The sequence below is a fragment of the Scophthalmus maximus genome, chromosome 6 (genome assembly GCF_022379125.1).
Source record: "Scophthalmus maximus strain ysfricsl-2021 chromosome 6, ASM2237912v1, whole genome shotgun sequence".
NCBI lineage: Eukaryota > Metazoa > Chordata > Actinopteri > Pleuronectiformes > Scophthalmidae > Scophthalmus > Scophthalmus maximus.
Window position 1 is genome coordinate 23583323 of NC_061520.1, and position 21721 is coordinate 23605043.

At 39.9% G+C, this 21721-nt stretch overlaps 1 protein-coding gene across 10 annotated transcripts in view; it reads right to left on the reverse strand.

Annotated features, from left to right (window-relative positions):
* Positions 1 to 286: 286 nt before the first annotated feature.
* slc41a1 (solute carrier family 41 member 1) overlaps positions 287 to 21721 on the reverse strand; it is a 30122-nt gene continuing 8687 nt past the window's right edge. For 9 of the 10 annotated variants that reach the window (XM_035630800.2, XM_047332496.1, XM_035630801.2 and 6 more), the window contains 10 exons: positions 20300 to 20386; positions 19167 to 19274; positions 11479 to 11550; positions 10210 to 10354; positions 9180 to 9326; positions 6393 to 6540; positions 6161 to 6240; positions 5500 to 5634; positions 5154 to 5302; positions 287 to 4588 (listed from right to left, as the gene is read on the reverse strand). In XM_035630800.2, the coding sequence (XP_035486693.1) occupies positions 4403 to 4588; positions 5154 to 5302; positions 5500 to 5634; positions 6161 to 6240; positions 6393 to 6540; positions 9180 to 9326; positions 10210 to 10354; positions 11479 to 11550; positions 19167 to 19274; positions 20300 to 20386 (1257 nt within the window). In that variant the 3' untranslated portion in view covers positions 287 to 4402. The remainder of the gene's footprint in view (positions 4589 to 5153; positions 5303 to 5499; positions 5635 to 6160; positions 6241 to 6392; positions 6541 to 9179; positions 9327 to 10209; positions 10355 to 11478; positions 11551 to 19166; positions 19275 to 20299; positions 20387 to 21721) is intronic. The other variant, XM_035630802.2, reaches the window with a different exon arrangement.

Below are 21721 nucleotides of genomic sequence, written 5' to 3' on the forward strand. Positions count from 1 at the left end.
AAACTGTAACTAATTTTAGCAGGACAACTTACTATTGAATCTAGAGATATTCATATTACCATATATATACACATTATGAGTGAAACAACTTCAAGTTTACATGGAAAATGTTATGTGTAGGTAGTACTTTAATCATTTCTAAACTGCACTGCATGGTATAAACGGGAATGTCCTATAGTAGGGTTACAGTATAAGCATTAGCATATTCATTCGATTAAAGATACACATTTTAGCCACAAATTAAAGGGATGTTTAGCTGACAAAAACAGCCAGAAAGACAGGGGGGTGGTATGAAATTATAGATTCCTTTATTTCCAACAATTTACAAAGTCCTGCAGGGAGAAAGACTTCCTCCAGCCTCACAGAGGGAGGGCGTTTACAAGAACGCACAGAGAACGCAACGACCTCAGCCCCAGTAAGACTACATGTTTTTATATCTGTTCATCCTTATAGGCAACATAAGTGCAGGGACAGGTGGACATTTAGAGTCTGAATCAAAGCATCCATCTTGATGTCGGCATTGGCATCAGCATGGTTCCCTGTGAGTTCAGAGGCTCTGGGCTTTGAAGCACTGAGGTTAACAAGGCAGTAGTTGGGTAAAGGGTTTTAAAGGCATGGTATGTTATATACCAGGGGAAACATCTGGAATCAGAATAATCACTGTATTTTTTTCAGATGTGTTTGTGGGTTGATATCTCACTTCCACTGGTGCTTAACTTGATTCCAGATCTTTCAGCTGCCCTGGTTTTTCACTCTGCTCTAATTTTTGCAGATTCACGTGAACAAAAGCTTGGAACTGATGCTACCAGCCCTCCTCTCCACCGCTACGTCTAAAAAATCATTATTACATTACACATCATAATCATACTGTACATCTTTTATTAATCAAAACGAATTAAAGAGACACTACTCAGTGGCGAACCTTGCTCCTGATTGGTTACTCTGAGTCGAGCTTGGCTCTGACAGGTTAAGGTCATATGCCTTATAAGTATGCTTTCGACAGGGTGTGGGTGTGTGTGTGTGTGCGTGCGTGTGTGTGTGTGTGTCAAGTGTGTAAAGACTGGTATTAGGCACTGTGTTATTCATTTGCGTCACCGCCATTCTATTGCGGCAAGCACCAAAAAGCTCTACTGGCCTTTGCAATGGAAAAAAACACACATTAAAGAGAAGAGGACAATGACAACATCATGGTGATAAAGAAACTGAGCCAAAATTAAATGACAAAATAAACAACCTTATATATAGAATAAATATAGTATGTACAATTTGCTTTGTGTTTCTAAAAATAAATAGACAAAGCATTATTTGCCCCTTTATAGAAGTATTCACAACTTTCCATTGATATAGAGGCAGAGTGCAGCTGGCACCTGGTCAGTAAGAGAGCGGAGGATACAGACTGAAAGACAACACATGGAAGGATGCCACTTTAACAACATGGCAAATGCTGTAGAAATGCAGGGGGGGGGTTGAATCCGGGGACAGAGATACACAGAGAATAACAGTTAAGAGAATCCCTGTGGTGCCCTCTGTTGTCCATTTTGCAGATTACAGTACTTGTGTATGTGACCAGTGTCAGAGAAGTTGCTTCATCTTTACAGTGGTTGTTTGCTCGGTGAAATTCAATAACCAATAAGAGTTAAAGAGATTAGGGAACGGAGGACAGGAATAGAAAGAAAAAAAAGAACATTTTTAACATAATTAACAGACAAAAGATTTTTTTTAAATAAAATAATCACATTTTGCACATTCTGTGCCTTGCACATGCATTCTGCTGTCCCCCTTCGAAACCGCACAGAAGTTTGACAAGAGCCAGATATGTCAAGCATCACATGCAAGTTTCTTCTAAGACACTGGGCTTTAACTCTGGGTCATCATCTGTACTCGGTACAGTCTGTCACACTGGCTCACAACTTCCTTTTTCATTCATCTCACCTGTAAGCCCTCAGCGAGAGTCAGCTCAGGTCAGCTGAGTCTGGTGGAAGATTGTTTGTGTGTGTGTGTGTTTGTTTGTGGCTGTGGTGGGGTTTAATAAGTTACTTTATTATTTTGGCATATAACCAGAGAAAAACCCCCCACACTTTTCTGTACCTGTACCTTTACTCTATCCTGTAATGAAATCATCCTCAGTGCCCAGTCACATGAGAAACTACCAAAGCAAAATAATTTTTTGTCTCAACACAGAACCATGAACTTTTGATTAATGGCTGATTTCAGACTGCATCTCTCCTGTGGTGCAGACAGTTTATACTCCTTAAGGAAGCAGTATAACATTTCTTGATGAAACTGATGTATGAATTTGCAAAAAAATCAACAAAGTTCAATAAAGCTCTTCGCAAAAGCTGTGTGCTTTAATTCCCTAAGCATTTTGTTGTCAACTATGAGAAACATTTCCTTCCATAAAGTGTTACTGAGGGATAAAAGCTGTCTAAGCTAACGAAACATACTAACTGACAGACACCTCGCTAGCTTTGAGAACTTTTGGTCACCAATGGGACAATAGGTTTTTACAGTTCATTTAAAACATGTATCATAGTATGTTTCATAACTGTCTACAGACCTTTCCTCTCTTTTGTTGAGCAGTTTATACTCTAACAGAGGGAAATAAAAGTGGATGATGCAATACAGCTAATAATCCATGATAGCTCCCTTCATCCTCAAGACATTTTGCTACTAGTAAAGTTCACTTAAGCTTAACTCCACACAAAATATTTGCTTCACCTTTGTGAGTGAGTAGAATGATTTTATAGTTTAATATTGGAATTGATTTAGCAGGGGTTTTTTGCTGGTGTGACTGGGCCCTCACGAAGCTCTAAGGGGTGATCTTTTAGTAAATCTAAATCTGAAGGCAGCAAAATGAAAACTAATAACACCACTAATATACTAAATATGTTTGCCGCAGCCTCCTCCAGTAGTCTCATAACGGGACATAATTAGTCAGTTTTTGTGGGAATCTAAATTAAACACCTAAAGACCTCAAATACCCACAAAGAACATCATTAACCTTCTCTCTCTTGTCAGATTGTGCAAACTAGACCAAGTGATGTGGCCACTTGGTCTAGTTTGTCCCCCTCTTGTCACTGACTGTAGTTCCTGGCATGGGCAACACAACAACAACTAGCTTGCTCCAGTAGAGAGTTGGCGGATGGTTTCAGACAGGGGGACTGGTGCTATTCTCACCTGGAACAATCAGGGCAAAAGACTAAGACTACTTGAATCTCTTGGAACCCACAAAAAAATCAGTCAGCAAACGTTAGGTGAATGCATTTTTCTTCCTCACCGACAGTTGTACTGCTGTAATTTTCCACATACTATTTTCCAATTTCTGTGTATTTGATCACTTTTGAATATAAGTATCTGCCTCAGGAAATTTCACTACTGTTGTATTTAGCAGAATTTGTAAAGAAAAAAAACAAAAAAAAACGATGTATCCTCTGTGAACTCTAGAGAAGTTTTGGGGGACAAAAGACATTACTGTGTAAATGAAGACACAATCCTTACTACTAGGTGATTCTCAACCTCAGTAGGCTTACAAGCTATTGTTGGGCTGTGACTCCCAATTCTCAAGCCCTGGATTGTGCGGGACTTAATGCAGAGATTATAAACTTGATTTCTGGCCGTTATTCCTTCTCAAATTAAGATATCCATTGATGGGAGCCAAAAGTGCTTTAGCTTCTTGTTTGTGGTCTGGTCCCCTGTAATAAACCCTCCCCAAGCCTGTTTCGTACTCTCACAAGGCCAAAGTAAAACAGAGGGAACCTAGCCAAATGTACTCTACGAAGAAATAAATGAAATACACTATTCCATACAAGATTCTTTCTGTGTATATGACATAGCACTTGGTGACTAAGCATTCTAGCTTGTTTTGAATATATTTTTTGCTGTCTTTGTCATCTTGGTTTCAAGTGTTAAAAGTTGATCTTTAAAAATAAGAGGGCAAAAGTCCCCATTGAAAATAATGAGGACTGGCCATTCAAATAGAACAAATAATGATTCATATCAAATACATTTACCAACAATCAATCATTGTCAATAGTAGAATTATAACAAAAGTAGTTGGACAAGTTATTAGGGAAAATAGAGGAGGAGTGGAGTCTGTGGGGCTGAATCCAACAGGTTGAGTATTGTCGAGTGGTTGACAAGGAGATATGTGTGATTCCATTGTTTTTAAAGTGAAATACTGTCTGGATTCTGGGCAGCTACTCTGGTGCGTCAGTGTCCTGATATCCTGAAGAAAGGCTACTGCCCTACGAGTGCACTATACTATCAATCAGAGCCCTACAGGAGATTAGCCCTTTTAATGTAGACATCTTCCAGTTTCAGATAATGGGTGAGGTTCATCACCATCTGTGTGTGCAAGTGAACAGCTGAAGATGGGGTTTTTTGTGCGTGTCTGTGCATGCATTCAGTTGCCCACATTCGTGTCTCTGTCCCCGATGAACCAGCGCATGTGGAAGCAGAGGGCGAGGAAGCCGGTTCCCAGCAAGTCACCCAGAGCCGTCAGGTAGGGGATGGAGAAGTTGTCGGGGTCCATTCCTCGGCCCCACATCCAGTGGACCATCCAGTCTGCCAGGTAGAGGAGGATTATTACCTGGGGGAAGACAGAACCACACTCTCAATTATATATAAGCTACTAAATTAAAAGGTGAATTTTAACAAACTCTACTACTCACATGTGCTTTAGACAATGTTATAAGATTGTTAAAAAAGAGCACTTAGTCTTAAAAGTAAAAAGTCAAATTCATGAGGCAATAAGGTGGCATATCCTTGTAATATTCAGTTAACGCGCAGCTTTCGCTGTTATAGCTAATGGTGGCTAATGTTTGCAAACATTGTCAGCCATTGTAACTGACATCACCATCATGAGATCCCACTAAACTAATTAGGATCTCAATTAAACTTAACTTATATATTCAACATATTTTCAAGACAAGTCTGTGACTGAATTTACTGAAAAACTAAGAGATGGTAATTTTAGTGCAAAAAGTGCATGAAGGACTCATCTTAGTTCAGTTACTTTTCCTTAACTGGAAGTTTGGACAAAAAATGTTTATGCATACAGAAGAAGAAAAAAAGCTAATCTTTCATTGACTTAAGCAGTGCTGATGTCGGAAAGGCGACATAACAGCCTGCACATCATGTATACGTGTGTGTACCTGAAGTAGTGCAGCAGCCAGGTAGAAGGTGATAAAGATGGGCGTCAGGGTGGTGTGTCCACCCCGAAGGGAGTTGATGGTGTAAAGGAAAACGAGGTGACCCGGGGCGACAAGGAGGAAGAGCACACGGGCTGAACGAGAGTTCACAGCTGGTGGGGAGAGAGGAGCCACTTTTGAACCAGTCAAATAATAAATATTAAAAATGGTCTGTGACAGGATGTTTTCCAGAGAAACTAAGGCCGTGCTCATTTAGGGCCGATGCTGGAACTAAAAGTCATGATGGAAAAATCGTTTTTTAGAGATGAGAGAAACAGTGGAAATGTTCCACAGCTGCCCAGTGACTTACAGGAGCCAAAGAAGGAGGTGCAGGGTGTGGGGCACTTCCTGGGGGTGAGGTTGGGATCCCCCATTGGTAGACCGTTCATGTGCAGATAGGTGGAAATCCGACTGGCCTGAACTGCAACCAGGTTACCTGCCACACCTGGTACACACACAAACACACACACACACACACACACATACACACACACACACACACACACACACACACACACACACACACACACACACACACAGTCAAAATATGGAAAGAGATGACATGATGATGTGGATTTTTTTATTATAGAAATATCTAAAATCATTGCATTATGGAGATAGGAGGTTTTTCATCCACTATAAAAATATGCTACCCTACCTCCATCTGTCACTTTTAAAGTAAGATCACTTAGCATACACATGCTCGCTCTGGCATATATTTCTACACATTTGACACACTGAATGTTGTTAAAACAGACATATCTTCTCACATAAACAGTTTTAAAAATAAATTTAATAATACAACAACTAAAGAGGAATTAAACAACCAACACCAAATTGGCTGCTCTTATCTATTCCACTCACTTGTTTTTTCCCCTTTTTTCTATAACTTCACCCACATTCCCCAAAGAGATCTCAAATGTCCCATTTAAATCAAAAAGCTTCTGGTTTTCAGCTTTATGTCTCCTTACCGTTGATGACTGGGGTGAAGACAGCCATGCCAGCAAAGTTTGGGTTGGTGACGGTTTTGTCGAGGATCAGACCGCCGACACTTAAAGACAGAGGAGGGGATAAGTGAAGTCATTGCTTTCAGTTTCACGTCTGTCATCATTCATTGAAAACAAATAAATATACATCACACACTTAACATTGTCTGTAAATTAGTAGTTATTTGTGAAGTAAATGAATGCCTGATTGCTGTACCTGCTGATCGCCATGGCGATGATAACCGGCTCCCAGCCAGAGTAGAGGACTTCTCTGGTGGATGGGATCTTCCTGGCTATCAGTACCCATATGGGGCACAAAGCCACGAACACCGCACACACCAGCGGGTTGGCATAGTCATTGTAATCTGTAAAAGAACAAGAGAAGGTGGATTTACACATCAAGAACAAGCTGGAGGGTTGTGACATTAATCAAGAAATCTGTGGATTATTCATTGGATTGAAATCTCTGCCAAGTAGCCAAATATCAACGTGTACCAACGCATTTGATAAAAGATAGTGATTGTTGTATTGCTAACAATTATGGTAGGGATAACTGGTCAGAACCTTACAGCAAGTTTTAGTATTACGACCACATTTCCCAGAAATGGGAAACACTGGAAGATGAGGGAGATAGCAACAGTGCACTGTGTATAGTAGACACTATTGTGCAACTAAGACGCCGGCCTATACATTTGAGATTTTATTTCATTGTGCAAAGCTGATGTCACTATGATGACAAAGAGTCCTTAAGGAAGGCATTGTAGAAAAGCATTGTATGTCCGCAAGACTCAAACCGCAGCTGTGTTCTTGTGTGTTTGGGTCAAAATAGCTAAAATTAGCTCACTATAGCACAGAGTATTTGTGGACACACTCTGGCCTGGATAGTTTCATCACTCTTGTGTGCACCAGTGTTTGTTTGTCTGTCTGTCTGTCTATGGTGTGGGGTACAGTTACAATAGTAGTGCTTTAGTTTTTCAGATATCCTTACCCGAGGTAGAACAAATAGCGACAATCATTTTGATATATCCCCATCATGAAATGGATGGTTGTTACAAAAGTATTTTATAGAAAAAAAATACAGCAAAAAGTGATAATCTTTGGCTTTTGAAATGTTCTTTTTCTAGGCCTTGGTGAACAGAAAAAGTTAATTTTCAGACATATACTGTATATATTTAAAACTACAGTGTGTAATATATTGAAGAACGTATTCACAGAAATTTAATATATTGTCCACAATAGTGTGTTCATATATGTATAATCCCCTGCAACAAAGAAGCAATGTTTTTTCGTCAAGTTGAATGAGGAAAATATATGCTGCGTTTCATAAGTTGTTCAACATACCCTCCTACACTTCCCCTCAGCCCTTGGTATTACGTAACAGCATGCGTAAGTGGGCGGGGGAGGAGCGTGGGATTGAAATGAAACAGACCTGCCCTTGTTCACTTGACCGCCAGTTGTAGACTTAGCACTATACTGTTTCAGAAATAATCAGAAATAACTTTAGACTCATTTCAAAGAGACAAAGGCGTTTTCTACGCATGATTGCAATACGTCGGCACCACCGTCGGGGCGGACTGGGAAAAAAATAAATAATAATAATTCTTTAAGCACAAGCAAGACTGCAGAAGTCCACACACAAAGCAGGCCTACCCATGGATGTATTATCTTGCACTAAATGCATAACTGCAATGCATTATGGTTGATATCCACCTCAAGTTACCATTGTTGTTCACTTGCTCCCTCAGCCATTCATCTCACCAAGTTCACTTCCGTTCTTTAGACACATGGAACGACATAAAATGTCCACTGTAGGAATTATCAGTTGGTTGCAGTTTGCAACTTTACCGCCAGAAAAGTACAGAAATTACAAACTGGGCCTTAAAGGGAAGCAGAGTGGCTACTCTCCACTGCTGGATTAATCTTTTTATTAATACTTCGAGAACTCAGTCAGTCAGTCAGTTTTTCATATCTCGAGAATCGTTCATCTTATCAGCCACTTAGCTTGTTGTGTTGTTTAGTGTCCAAGAAAGTGCACTGTTGAATTTGTACACCAAAATGCTCAGTATTGATTCATATTGAATTAACAGTTGATTGATGATGATTAATCCAACTTTAAATAAAAATCTGAACAGCTGTTTGTGCAGCAGCCTACACTCGATATTCTGTCTTCTGTTGTCCTTCCTCTGAATCAGGTAGGCTACTCACACTATCACTGCAAGGTCCGATGACGTCATTGACAAGCATATTAATTAGCCATGGGCCACACAGTCTTTTTTTGAATTAAATGTCTTTTGTCCTTCATCTTTTGTAATTTCGGGGTTTGGACATTGTTAGCCAATTTTCTTAATTGAAGTAATATATTTTTTGTTCCATTTTTTTTTTAAATTTATAATCTAAGTTTTACTGTTCAGTGCAGTAAGTGCATCACTGTTTGTGATAATAAAGTTTATTGTTAAACTGTAAAATATCCTCCCTTCCTACATATCTTTCTCACAAGTGTTTGATAACCACATTTGAGGAATCATTGCAAAAAATGTGTTTATATAAATATATATATAAGAAAATTGGCCGATATATATATATATATATATATATATATATGACCATTTGGAAATGATGACTAAGATGCCATTATCATACCCTTATGGCAAAGAAATGTAATTGAGGCTTGATATTTTACAGTTCAACGATGAACTAAATAAAATGATAAAATGAATAAAGGGAAAACACAAATACAACCCAATATATAGAACTTGAAAATAATACAGGAAATAATTATACATTTTTACATACAATAAAAACATAAATACAAGTTTTCTGCATTATTTATTCACCTTGTATCGGCATTTATCGCCAATACCAACATGTCTGTGAAAGGTCAATTTTAGCCATCAACCATCACAAAATACAAAACTCTAATGAAAACTTCACTATAAAACAACAAAAATGACCTCCCGTGGAAAAAAAAAAGATTTAATGTGAACTGTGTGTGTGAAGATATTACCTAGTTCTTTGTACAGTCCTGTTGAGATGCCTGCCAGCAGGGACAGGGTGATCAGGTCTCCCAAACTTGCAGCAATGGGTGTGGCCACATTGTCCGGGTTAATGCCAACCTTCCTGGATGCGATGATCACACCGATCATGATGAGCCCTGTGGGATTGTATGTCAAAGATTGTCACATCCATGCTAATAACCTTTTGTTTTGATTTGTTGACATTGTTGCCATATGTCTCAGTTTTTGGCCCGTCCAGACTACAATGCGGACCCAGAGGTTGCAAAATAAAAGGGGACACGTTCCAAGCTGTTTAAGCACTCAAAAACTGTGGAGTAGTGTGGACGCCAATCGCCAGGAGTAAACGTAACAGCAGTAGGCCTATGTCTTTTAAAACTATGACATAGTAGTATGGATGTAGCCAAATACAGACATGATCACATGCAGTTGCACATAAAGGAGACATTTTCCTATTGTTTTCACTTTACTCTAGTGTGTTATAGTTTTTTTTTTGTGTATGTAAAAGGTCTGCAAACTTAAAAAGCCAAGTCTGCAGTAAAGGGAGCTCCTCTACCCACATCCCACTAACGAATGTAAAATAATTCCCAACAGCCTTAGCTGTACTGCTAATAAGCAAATATTAACATGCAATCAGTCATGACTTCAGTTTTACATTCGCTTTGGTGGCAATTTAATTTAAAACAGTAGTTTAACATAGCTACCTCAGAACCTCTGGCATAATTTCAGCACAGAATCAATGACATCCCTGATGAGTAGATGTTATATCCCTCACATTCTGTGTGGTGACCAATTAAATAAGACTTTGGGTTCTGAGCAGGCCTCAGTATATTGTACATAGACTATATGGTTTATACTGTCCATTTTCAGTGCAGCTACTTTTTTAATGTCTGATGTCACATATATTTGTTAGCATTTTGCATAATTAAATGTACATTGTGAAGTACGTGAAGAAGTGTTCACCTTGGGACATGAGACAAATTTCACACAACATTCTAACAATAAAGTGAAATTATATCATACCCAGCAGCAGAGAGGCTATGAAGGCCGTGGCCACACTAGAGGCACAAAGCAGCACTGCATGGCCAAGCCTGAAGTCTCCCTCTGGGATCCAGCCGAAGATCACAGCAGCTATAGAGGCCAGGAACCCCACCACTGTGGCCTGGACCTGAACACACATTTAAATAGTTCTTGTAGCTATTGAATGCAGTCAACATGTCAACTCCAGATGTTCTGTATATGACTATCCTGTTGAATCTGAATAGCTTTTAAAACCTACTCACTGTTGAAGCTTTGCCTTCAAATATAAATGGGCCCAAGAGGACACCTATCAGTCATTCAGATCACTTTCTCTAAACACCGTTATACAGACTAACAAACAACCCCACTGCCTAAATAATTAACAGATGAACACATTTGTGGGGCATCTGTCTTCATGGAGCACTAGTGTGAGTCTGTGTGAGTGCATGCTGACCTTAAACAGAAGATTATGTGTTATTAAGATTATTAAGATTCTAAGCTGGTTTAAAGTGTTTCAAGAACTTTATTACATAACTATGAGCCCACTTCAAATGTCAGACACTCAGGAGAGGTGACAGACTCACAAGACCAAATGAAGAGTTTATTTTTATTTTTGATCGAAAATTTTCAAACCTTCAAAATATTTATTTGTATGTAAATAGATACCAACAGAAATAATTCATATTTTCAGTTATGCCTGTTATAGACCTCTGGTCACCATTTCATTAGTCAAAGACTTACTGTAACATCACAAGACTGTGGTCACATCAGATTAAACTCCCCACTCCTAACAAGCAAACACCTGAAATACCATGTAAATGAGAAGCTGAGGTTCTTTGATCTAGTTAACGAATCGAAGAGAAAACTGGGTCCATTTCTGATGGATGAAATGTGACTATTTTATCATGTTAAAGTGTAATCAAGATTTGTTAATGCATGTATATGAGAAAAATACTGGACCAGGATCATGTTTCTGTGACAAAAGTGAGGCCAAAGGAAAGAAAACGTCACTGATAGTAGTTTTACATATTTTTTACATCCAAAATAATTGAAGGCAAAGTTGAGCTCAAACTAAAATTGGCGAGATATCGGATTCCTCCTTAATTGCATGGAATCTGACCTTGAGAGCAATCTGACTCTCCAACTAAAACACATATAAACTCATTATCTGAATTCTTGCCTTAACCTGATTTCTCGCGGTAACATGGTTTGTTAACTGCATGTAAGCCTGGTCAGAGATGCTCCGTGACACTGGAGTCGTTTCTCATTTACCTGGATGAGGGCCAGGTTGCCCATGATCATCTTCCACATGTCCTTGGTTGTGTCCATCTGACCAATATTAGCCTAAAAGAGAAACAACAACACACAAGGTCAACATATTATATATTTGTGTGTGTGTGTGTGTGTGTGTGTGTTTGTGTGTGTGTGTGTGTGTGTGTGTGTGTGTGTGTGTGTGTGTGTGTGTGTGTGTGTGTGTGTGCGTGCATGTATGTACATGCTGTTGCCTCTGGGTCCCATCAGAACAATAAGATGTCAGTTCTCTGGATAAAGACACTCTGATCTGATCCCCCACCCTGCTGCCGACTCCACTTATCTCATCTTCTCTCTTTCACAAACGCGCGTGTGTGCGCTCCAATAGTATCAAGCGTCAAGTGGCTGTGGCAACAGTGGGCTACTGTGTCCAGAGCAATGATCTTGAAACAGAGGATCTCCTCTTCCTTTCTGTTTGCTGACATTTACATATGCAGAGGATAGGGGAACATCTGAACACATGACAACACATAGAAGTCCAGGTTTATTGACCCAGAGGGAGAAGTGATCTGAAATAGACGGAGGTGAAAAAACATCGCCCGTCGACACCTTGAGAGACATGCTGGCGGTTTGTGCTGCAACTCAGTGCTTTTTGGCCTCAGTGGTTAGCGCATTGGTTTTACATACCCAAGGTCGCAGGTTCCCCGCCCAGCCAGAGCAGTGATATCATCAACAACAAAAAGAGAAAATCAGTTAATGTCCCTTTAAACCCTAAGCCACCTAGTGGCTTAGGGTTTAAAGGGGCATAGACAAAATGTTGTTTTGTTTTTGGATGTAAGAGTTAGACAGTCAGAGTCCTGTACTAAGAGGCAAGGTTCATCTACTCCGATTTAACGCAGGGTTAACCACAAACCTCGAGGTTGACAAAATCTGGCTGCCTGATGTTGAGTTAAACGGTATTACGAAGGTGTAAAGATCTGTTAAATCGGCGTAAACTGACCTGCAGTAAGTAGGCATGGAAGAGTGCATGGTTAAGGGGGCATGTTCGGCAGCGCAAGTCAGTGTAGCGTATTTCTCAGAAGAAGAGCGCATAGTGATTCTGAGGAGATATGAAAGTTGAAATGAACTTTAACTGTGAAATGTGACTGTGGCAGCAGCAGAGTCAGGGAGGCTTGTTGGCAACACATTGTCAACCGAGTTAATTCACGAGAAAAGTGTTTATGTCATATTTACCCTAGAAGCTTAATAGCTAATATGATTGAGATTTAAAGACATGTGGGCTACAACATGTGAAAACAATTAGGATATGTGAATTATAGAAACGTCTCCACTTCTGAAATCAGCCCGTTACTCACTGATAATGAATGAAGATATTCTCCATTAAGCTCTTAGACTGTATGAGTATGATGCTGGTGTGTGTGAGATTGCGTTTAGAAATGAAAAGTGCTCTATAAATGAAATTTATTATTATTATTATTATTATTATTATTATTATTATTATTATTAAGTATTTACTTCATATCTCACACAAATACTCAAGCTCTATTGGTGATATCTATTCACAGCTGATAGAAATTACTTAGTATAAGTATGAATCTCTAATGCACCTGCGTGAAGCTGCTTTGATCAAATCTTCATTCAGCTTCAGTTATTATCCTCCTATAAAAAGGTGCATCCTGTGTTGCTCTATGTAAACAAGAATAAAAAAAGGCTTGAGGAAAGTAAGAAGAATAAAAAGGCCACAATATGCAGCACAAAAGCTGAATCACATTGGATGTCCTCATTTCTAGTCTAGATGCTACTGTAGGTTTTACATGTCACATCAAGACCTGCAGACTAGAATCAAATCAATTAAACTTTATTAAAAATATGTCTGTTCATTATTTTATTTACTGTATTTCAAATGAGCATCTCAAAAAGGGTGTAAACGTGCAGGTGCAGAGCAGTAGAGTTTTATAAAATCATTGTGGGAGAAAAGAAACAGTTCATGCTGTGATGAGCTGCTTGACTTTTTATACTGTAACAAATGTTACAAATGACATTGAGGTTCTTATTGGTTAGTGGTTCATATTGATGCTGTATTTTGTATTTTGTTGATCACTGTTTGACAATTGGTTGAGAGAATATATTAATTCGACCACGAGTTGTGGTGTTTGAGGGAAATATTTGGTTTTGCTGCATGTGTTTAATGTTTTGTGAGTCATATTGGATAGTGTGCTTCTGTCTCAGCCTGTGTTAATTGTTGTCAAAATGTGATGTGGACTTTAATGTTTAATCAACCAACAAATTCATATGTGATATGTAGTCTACATTTATACAAACCTTGTGTTAAAAGAAGCTAAAATCAGCTGAACTGGAGGAGAAAACCTCCCGCGACATTTTTATTTCAGTTGGTTAGAGCAAATAAAGGCTCTTATTATGGACGAAGCTGAGGGGCCCAACAGTTCTGACCATGGTGGTAATATGGTAATATCAGATCAATTGTTTTGATGACCTGGTTTAATTAAAATAATTTGATGTAGTTCACATGACTTATGTACAGTTCAGGGGAAAACTGCATATTAAAATTGTATGGACTCTTTTTTATACTTAAAATCCTGCGATCGTATAAAAATCGTTGTTGATCGTGGTTCTAAACTCCCTTTCCTGCAGAGTGATCATTTCTCATTCATTACGCCAACACTTATTGGGTTCTTGTGTGCATGGGTGGTGCTTATGCAGGTAAACACAGAGTTAACCATGAGCAAAAACTGCGTGGAGCATTTTTAAGATCGAGAGTAAATGACCACGGAAACATGCCTCGGGTAAAACCGGTACAATGAAAGGTGGATAGGTTTTGGAAGGTAACCCTGACGTCACAAACTTACTCCCGAACCTAACTCCTGAACCTACCAGTAACCTGGCTTCGTAGTACAGGGGTGCAGTCAAATTGTCCTTCCTATCTACTATTCGTATCTACTATTCCTTGACCTCAGTGGAAAACGCCATGAGGTCAAGGAAAGGTGTAAAGGAGAACTCATAGAACTTAGGAAAAGCCGACAGCGGTACTCAGAGAATCCAACTCGACTATGTCATTATGCGACGGCGGATGTTATTGCCGTGCGTCTTCCGTGGTGGAACAAAAAATTCCGAAGATGGACCACAAAAAACGCACGACTCCATTCATCATTTTTCAGTGGGTATTACCACGGTAACGGTAACTAACATGATAAGGTGCGTCACTCCTGGGTCAAATTCATACTCTTCTACTTCTTCTACTTCTACTTCTGATTTGTGCATGGCGCGTCACGATAAATATCGCTGCCGCAATGAATTGTGGGGCATCTATATCTCCTTTCCGTTTGAAAAGAAAGGTCCTCCTACGATATAGGAGATAGGAAAGGAAGCACTGAAACCTTTCCTAAGCATTTAGAGTACAGCTCCGAACAGCTCTTATCATGGCTGCTAATGAAATAATTCCAGGTCGCGTCAAGATTTAGGAAACTTCCTAAGCCAGATTCAGTCTCATGGCTCCCATCAACCCCTGCTTGCTGCGCAGCATTGAACCAATTGTTCACTACATTCTGAGCTCCACTGCAGTTAAAAGTCAAACATCTAGCAGCTAAAAAGTCAAATATTTTTGGCCGCAACAGAGCTCAACAAACTTGAGTATTGTTTGACTTACAAATCAACCAGTGGCCAGAAATATGACTCCAAACGCTAACATTATTCAGCCTTGACAAAATGTGTACGTAGGCAGCTGTTTGACGACACGTTAGTGTGAGGGTGGAGGTGGCTCATGAGAGCACCAAGAACGGCTAATGCCAACTCTTACTGTCAGCTGACACACCTGCCGTCCTCTCATGGATGCGTTGCGATGCTCTGCCTCTGCGTGCAATGGAAACTTCCGGTTTCTTTGCCTATTTTTTCATATTCGACAGCAATTGGTTTTCTGTATTTGTGATGTACCAAATCTAGCTGCAAGGATCCGTTTGAATTTGTGCACAGAAATCTCCTACTCCAGGAGAGGAATGTGAAAACACCTCTATAGTGACAACATTTGCTCAGATACAAGTCCCTATAGTCAATGTGAGACATTTTAGAGGTCAGAATCAGAAGAAAAACACTTTTTTGAGTGGAGGGGGACTTTAAGTTTAAAGGGATAGTTCAGTGATTTTGAAGTGGGGTTTTATGAGTTACTTTTTCCTCCAAACTCCTTGAAATGACATCGCTGATCAGCATCTCCATAAGGTAACATATTAACTATGCATAAGTAACTCATACAACCCCACTTCAAAATCACTGAACTATCCCTTTAAGTTTTTGTTAATAAAAGTGTACTGGTGACCGTCTGTTCTGTATGTGTGTACATTTGCCTTGCTTGCATGGGTTAATATTAGTGTGTGTGTGTGTGTGTGTGTGTGTGTGTATTTTCTCTCCCTCTTGAAACTCTCAAATCGCACCATCCCCACTTGATATATACGTCAGCATAAAAGGGAAAAATTAGGAGCCTGACCGACATGACGATCATGTATTTAGGACTATGCGTCATTAGTGTATCTGCCAGATTCACAGAAATGTACATCCAATTAAACATGGATCGTCCATCAGCCACACAAATGTGTGCATTGATACAGTAATAAAAAATACTTATCAAAATACATACAATCAATTAAGCTAAATAACATGAGAGAGAATCGGGCAGCACACTTATTTCCTTTATGTATTTACAATGACTAAAAAGAGGTAAAAGCCTCCTTTTTGTAAAATAATTAAAAAACAGAGGTTAAAAAGACAAAAGGAAAAAAAGAAGAATCAAAAAGGAAAGCCAGTCATGTGAAATGAAAACTCCTACAGCCAGCCAGTACTAGGGATTACATTATTTTCTTCAGTAATAAGCGCATTAGGAAATTTACAGTGGTCTTAATCTGCACACAATTAGCAGTGGCGTGGAAAGAAACGTGGTCCCGCTGCATGGGGCCAGCCAGCAGAGCGCAAACAGTTATGTCTCAGGACAAACACTAGAATCTGGCCTACTTTGTGATGACGAATGTGAGAGGCCTTTTCTGTTGAACTGAAAAACTGTGTTTCAACAGATTCACATTAAATCACGTAATATCATGATTCCTGCATCATTTTGTATGTTACAGTGATTTATTTCAAGACTTTTGTTATTACTTTGAACAGAGTCATGATTCCAAATACAATGCTGCCCCACAACAATAGCAAATGGTTAAATTAGTTTTGAAGCAATGGTGAAACATTGTTGAACCAACTTCCCAATCTTACACTGATTTACCATAACCTCTGCACTCTGAATTAATATTGAAACAAAACTCAAGCAAAACACTAACTGAAAACAGTTGAAGCTTAACAGAAAAATCAGTGGTCTCTCATCAAATATTCAGTAGGATTCGGCTTATATATTGAAAAGCAAGCTAAAAAGTGTCTATAAAGTGCAACTTTAAGAAACATAGTACTGACAGGTCAAGTTGTAGCATGGCAGCCTTCAGTCATTCCATTGCAAACTATTTGAGCTTTGCTTTAGCTACTGATGGATATTATCATATCATATTATATCACATCATATCAGTGTATATATATACATTAACTAAATTGTTAATTATTATCAAAATAATACCGTGCGAATACCTTCAAACTGCTACATTAGCTCTCCTTTTATCAAAATGTACGGCTAGGGACGTAAGGCTACATGTAGACGTAAACATAGAATAGAATTTAATTGAATTCATGTGCTGCGCAGATCTGCCCAGTTATCAGCAATACCTGATCCAGGTATTTGAGTGTGTAATGGACTAATATGTATGTATAAGATTGGTGAATTCCTTTTTGTAAATTTCAAAAAACTTCCTGATTAATAAGTATATGATAATAACAAAATTACATACTGATGGTCACATCAAGTGTGAATAAATTTACTTGATTTAATTAAGATTTGGAAATGTGTTGTTAAATACCTGCAGCTAGTGTCCTGATGGATTGGTGTATAAACACACTGCATTGGGAATATATGCATGTAGAATATGTGTTCCCTGTGTTCACTTGTATCAGGACTTGAAAACTGTCAGGCTTACTCTTAATGTTTTGTTAGAACAGATAGTTTTTTTGTAGTGTGAATGAGCTGTCCTTGCTGGTTGGGGCACTGCTTGTGATGATAATCAGCTTCGTCACCTGTTTCCTACAGACCAGTGGAAAGAATGTGAGGATTGGTGCGCTTAAGAGCAATACTGGGCTAATTCTCTTATGCCTTCATAACTAATGGGGTGCTGCTACCTCTGGTTAGCAATGTTGCAAGGTCATTGACCCCTCAGAATATACAAAGGGACAATGGTACCTTTAGCTCAGAAAAAGGCATTAAAGCCAAGAGCTCAGCGGAAGCAACAAGTAGGGCTGCTATTTTAGTAATCGAGTAATCGAGTAATCGGATTAGAAATACTTTAGCTTCATTGAGAGGAGTGTTGATCTTTTATCCTGCCCGTCGTCCGGACAGTAGTAGGGAGATAGTTTCTCCAGGACCGAAGCTATCTACTCCGGGACAAATCCCTTATTTTCCCTCCAAACATATACACGGAAACTTTCGTGTGGAACCAAGGCGTTGCTGCATTTATTATTGGAAATCAGCTGTAACATTAGCTGCACCTCTGCTGCTAGAATGCACATTCGTAACTGCTCCTTTTTTCTCTCTCGCTCCACGAACGTACACACACCACACCGCACACACTCCACGCACTGCCCCATTTACAGCAGGAGTTACACAACTCATACAACATGAGCAATAGTAAATATACAAGAGTGGTTTCCTTATCAGAAAAAGCAACATTTGTATTGCTTGTACGTAACTTGGACACTTTCTAACATTTCCTTCTGCCTCTTTTACTGCTTCGAGGCAAATCCTTTTTAGTAATCAAATTTTTAGTAATCGAATTATTCGATAACTCGAGGAATCATTTCAGCCCTTGTCACAAGTGACAGGTATTGTGCACGTCTATAGCATCAGATTGTGCTTGTGCAAACAAGCATGTCACTGCCTTAGAGGTGAATACTGAAATTCAGCAGAAGAGCCTTTTGTTATTACAGGACTATTAAAAACTTCAGTATCTGATTAAATGAATCAGAGTCATTGTAACGTTAATACTTTCTTATATTGTCTGCCAGCTACAATGATACAATGGCCTTTGGTTTTGTCACAAGTTCAAAGGAATGCATTTATACTTTGTTCAGGTTATTCTGTCCACTCATTTGTCAACATTTGAGATAATAATATTATTCTGACAGATGTTTGAGATATAAAAACCCCTGACACACTTTCTTTTAGCTCAGCTTTAGAAACGAAAACCAAACTGTGCAGTCAGGTGAGCAGGGTGGGTAGGGTCAGTGAAAATGTTAGAAACGCAAAGAAGAGGACAGGAATGTTGTTATCAGTTTGTCTGAAACCCAGGTCACGTTTAGCATAATGACCTCCGACCCCAACAGCAATCAGCTTTAGTGGATCTTAGAGGGTTAAAGGCAATGAGACAATTGGTCAACTGTGGGGGGGCTACAACTGAAACAGTTCCTCAGGATAAAATTACACAAGGGATTTTGTGGTATTACAGAGGAACTCTAAATGTGTAACTGATAAACAAATACAGGTTCGCAGGCCTGTGGCTATAAAGTGTCCCCTCAACAAAACACAGACACACACTCTCACTCACACATGTGTCTCTTACCGCTGTGGAAAGTCTGGAGGCCAGCGTCATCTCTAGGTTGCCCTTGAGTCCCAGCAGCGCTGGAACCAGAATGAACACCTCCGACACCTCCGTAAACACTGTCCAGTGCTGCAACGATCACATGGAATGTCAATGACACAACATTATCAGTAAATTCCCTAACATATTGAAATTGACCCTATCAGATTCATGGTACATTGTCACCTACATAGAGAGAATTAATCCTTGCTTGGGAGCAGAATATCCCTTGGTCTTGATGACCTTCTTCTTTAATATTGATTCAGTGGTGAAACCAGACCTGTATGATGGAACAGATAGTACATCTCTACAGACCTTTTCACACTATAGTATTTATTATGTTGGCTATCCTTTAACAAGAACAAGGTCAGCGGGCCTTCATGCTGAAATGATTTATGATCGTCCTCCTTTGGCTTTCATTCTCAGCTTTCCTTTGCAATCCCCCTCTTCCACATCTAATTAACAATCTTCTACTACAGTTCAACACAAGGAGACCTCATATCTCACTATAATAACCACGATACACAAATATTACACATCACCAGTTACGGTTGGTAAATAAGTAAGTAAATACCAACAAGTCTTTGAACTCATAGGATGAACTATATTGTATGTGGTAAAAATGACCATATCGAACATTTCCTAAAATAGCGCCTGTAACGGAGACAGGAGGAATGCCAGAAATACTTTTTATTTGCCTCAGAGCACCATGGGGTTATATTTGCTTTACCAATGCACGGTTGATGAGCTTGTAAAGGTCAGGGTGATGGTTGTGGTAATGGTTAGGGTGACATGGCAGAGACTCAGCCAATTACTTTACAGAATATAAGCTGATACATTTAAATACACAAACTTGATGGTCTTATCAGGTCCACAGCTGAACTCTAGTGGCTGTGTAATATTGAAATCGGTTGCACACAGTATTCCAAAGTCAAATTACTCTGTCTTTTCTGTAGAAGGAACCTTTGATCTAAGTATAAAATTAATTTCATGTATTCATGTTGAATTTGTAGTTTTTTTTGAGTTTTTTGCCTGACTCCAGACCTCTGTACTGCCTGGCACATATTAGAAACGTGTTTCTGCATAAGGACTGGTGTTACATTGCCGGGGCCTACCTCAGCTTTAAGACGCAATGCTGTCTTCATTACCCTCAGATCCACAGACATAGTGTGAATCAAAGTCTGCCAAGAGACCAGGAAAATCTAAAGGACAACAGGTGGAAGGCCTACTTGAGATAATCACAAATCATGTTTAGTACATGCAAGCACATGTGTCTGCTCAGCCACACTCGCAGGTCCTAGTGGATGGGCTTTAATGAAATCTGTAATCTGTCTGTATTCTTAGACCTGACCCTTGATAACCTCCTCCCTGGCTGCTGGCCAGTCCTTGGGAGTTGGGTTGCCTGTGAGTCCCAGTGGCTGTCACTATGGTCAAGTGCCTCTTTCTGGTGAGCAGCCATAGTAGCTCATGCAGTCATAGCAGGTTTGTGGTCTACTGTGGCCAGAAACAAAGCCGGGGCTAAGGCAGAGGCCACCAATCATTCTCCAGTAAAAGTGCTTATCTTTGGAGCCCGCCCCACAGGCCCCTAGCACTTACAGTCCAGGCTGCCCCGAGTCGCATCAATATTCACTAAGGCAGGCACAGAAAGGAAAAGGGAGGGAGAGGCGAAAATAGACATGGGCAAGAAAAATAGAGTAGAAAGCTGACATTGGAACTACATACAAACATTGTTGGCCTGCAATTCTCACACCAGCACGCTCACATTTCTGTCTCAGTGTGTTTACTCTCACTGTGCATCCAGATGTACAGTGTTGACAAGGGGTGTTGTCTATAGTTCAGTGTGAGTTGTACCAGTAGGTGTGGCAACAAAACTCCAGTGTGGGTTAAACTCCTTCTGTCTAAAATGCTTGCTGTCATCAGGCCAAGCACAGCTCCCTTCCAACAGCCAGTCCCTCAGCTTGGCTCACTGCCTTCTGCCAACCAAGCAGCCTTCTGAGCACCTCTGTGAGCAATCCTCTCTTCTTTCACAGCAGCATGCTTTCAAGCTTCCCCCCCCCCTCTCTCTACTTCTGTCTCAATCCCCTATCTCCGTCCTTGCCTCCCCGTGGTGATATATGTTGTTGTCTCCATGGAACACTGGCTCTGAGCCAAACAAGCCCCCCTCTTCATGGCCACGTCCTCGGTTCTAGGAACTCTGCAAGACAACCCCAGTACCTCTGTGTACAGACCTATAGGGGCTCTGGTATGCAAGCCCCACAAGGGTTGAGTTGCCCAATTGATTAACATGGCCCCATTTTATTTGTGATCACTGTACTTGCTGTACTGACTTAGAAGCTGAACCTGATGGTATGCAATGTCAATGAAAAGGAGGCAGTGTCACAGACACTACACGAGGTGGTGTGTGTTTCATTTTCCTGTTGCTGCAGCATGAATGGCCGAGACAGAGTCCAGCCTCACATGCTAACACACGCCATGGAGGGTCAAATATAGCCCTTGCCAAAATGAATGGGTGTATTGGGGTTGGATATGAAAGAAGA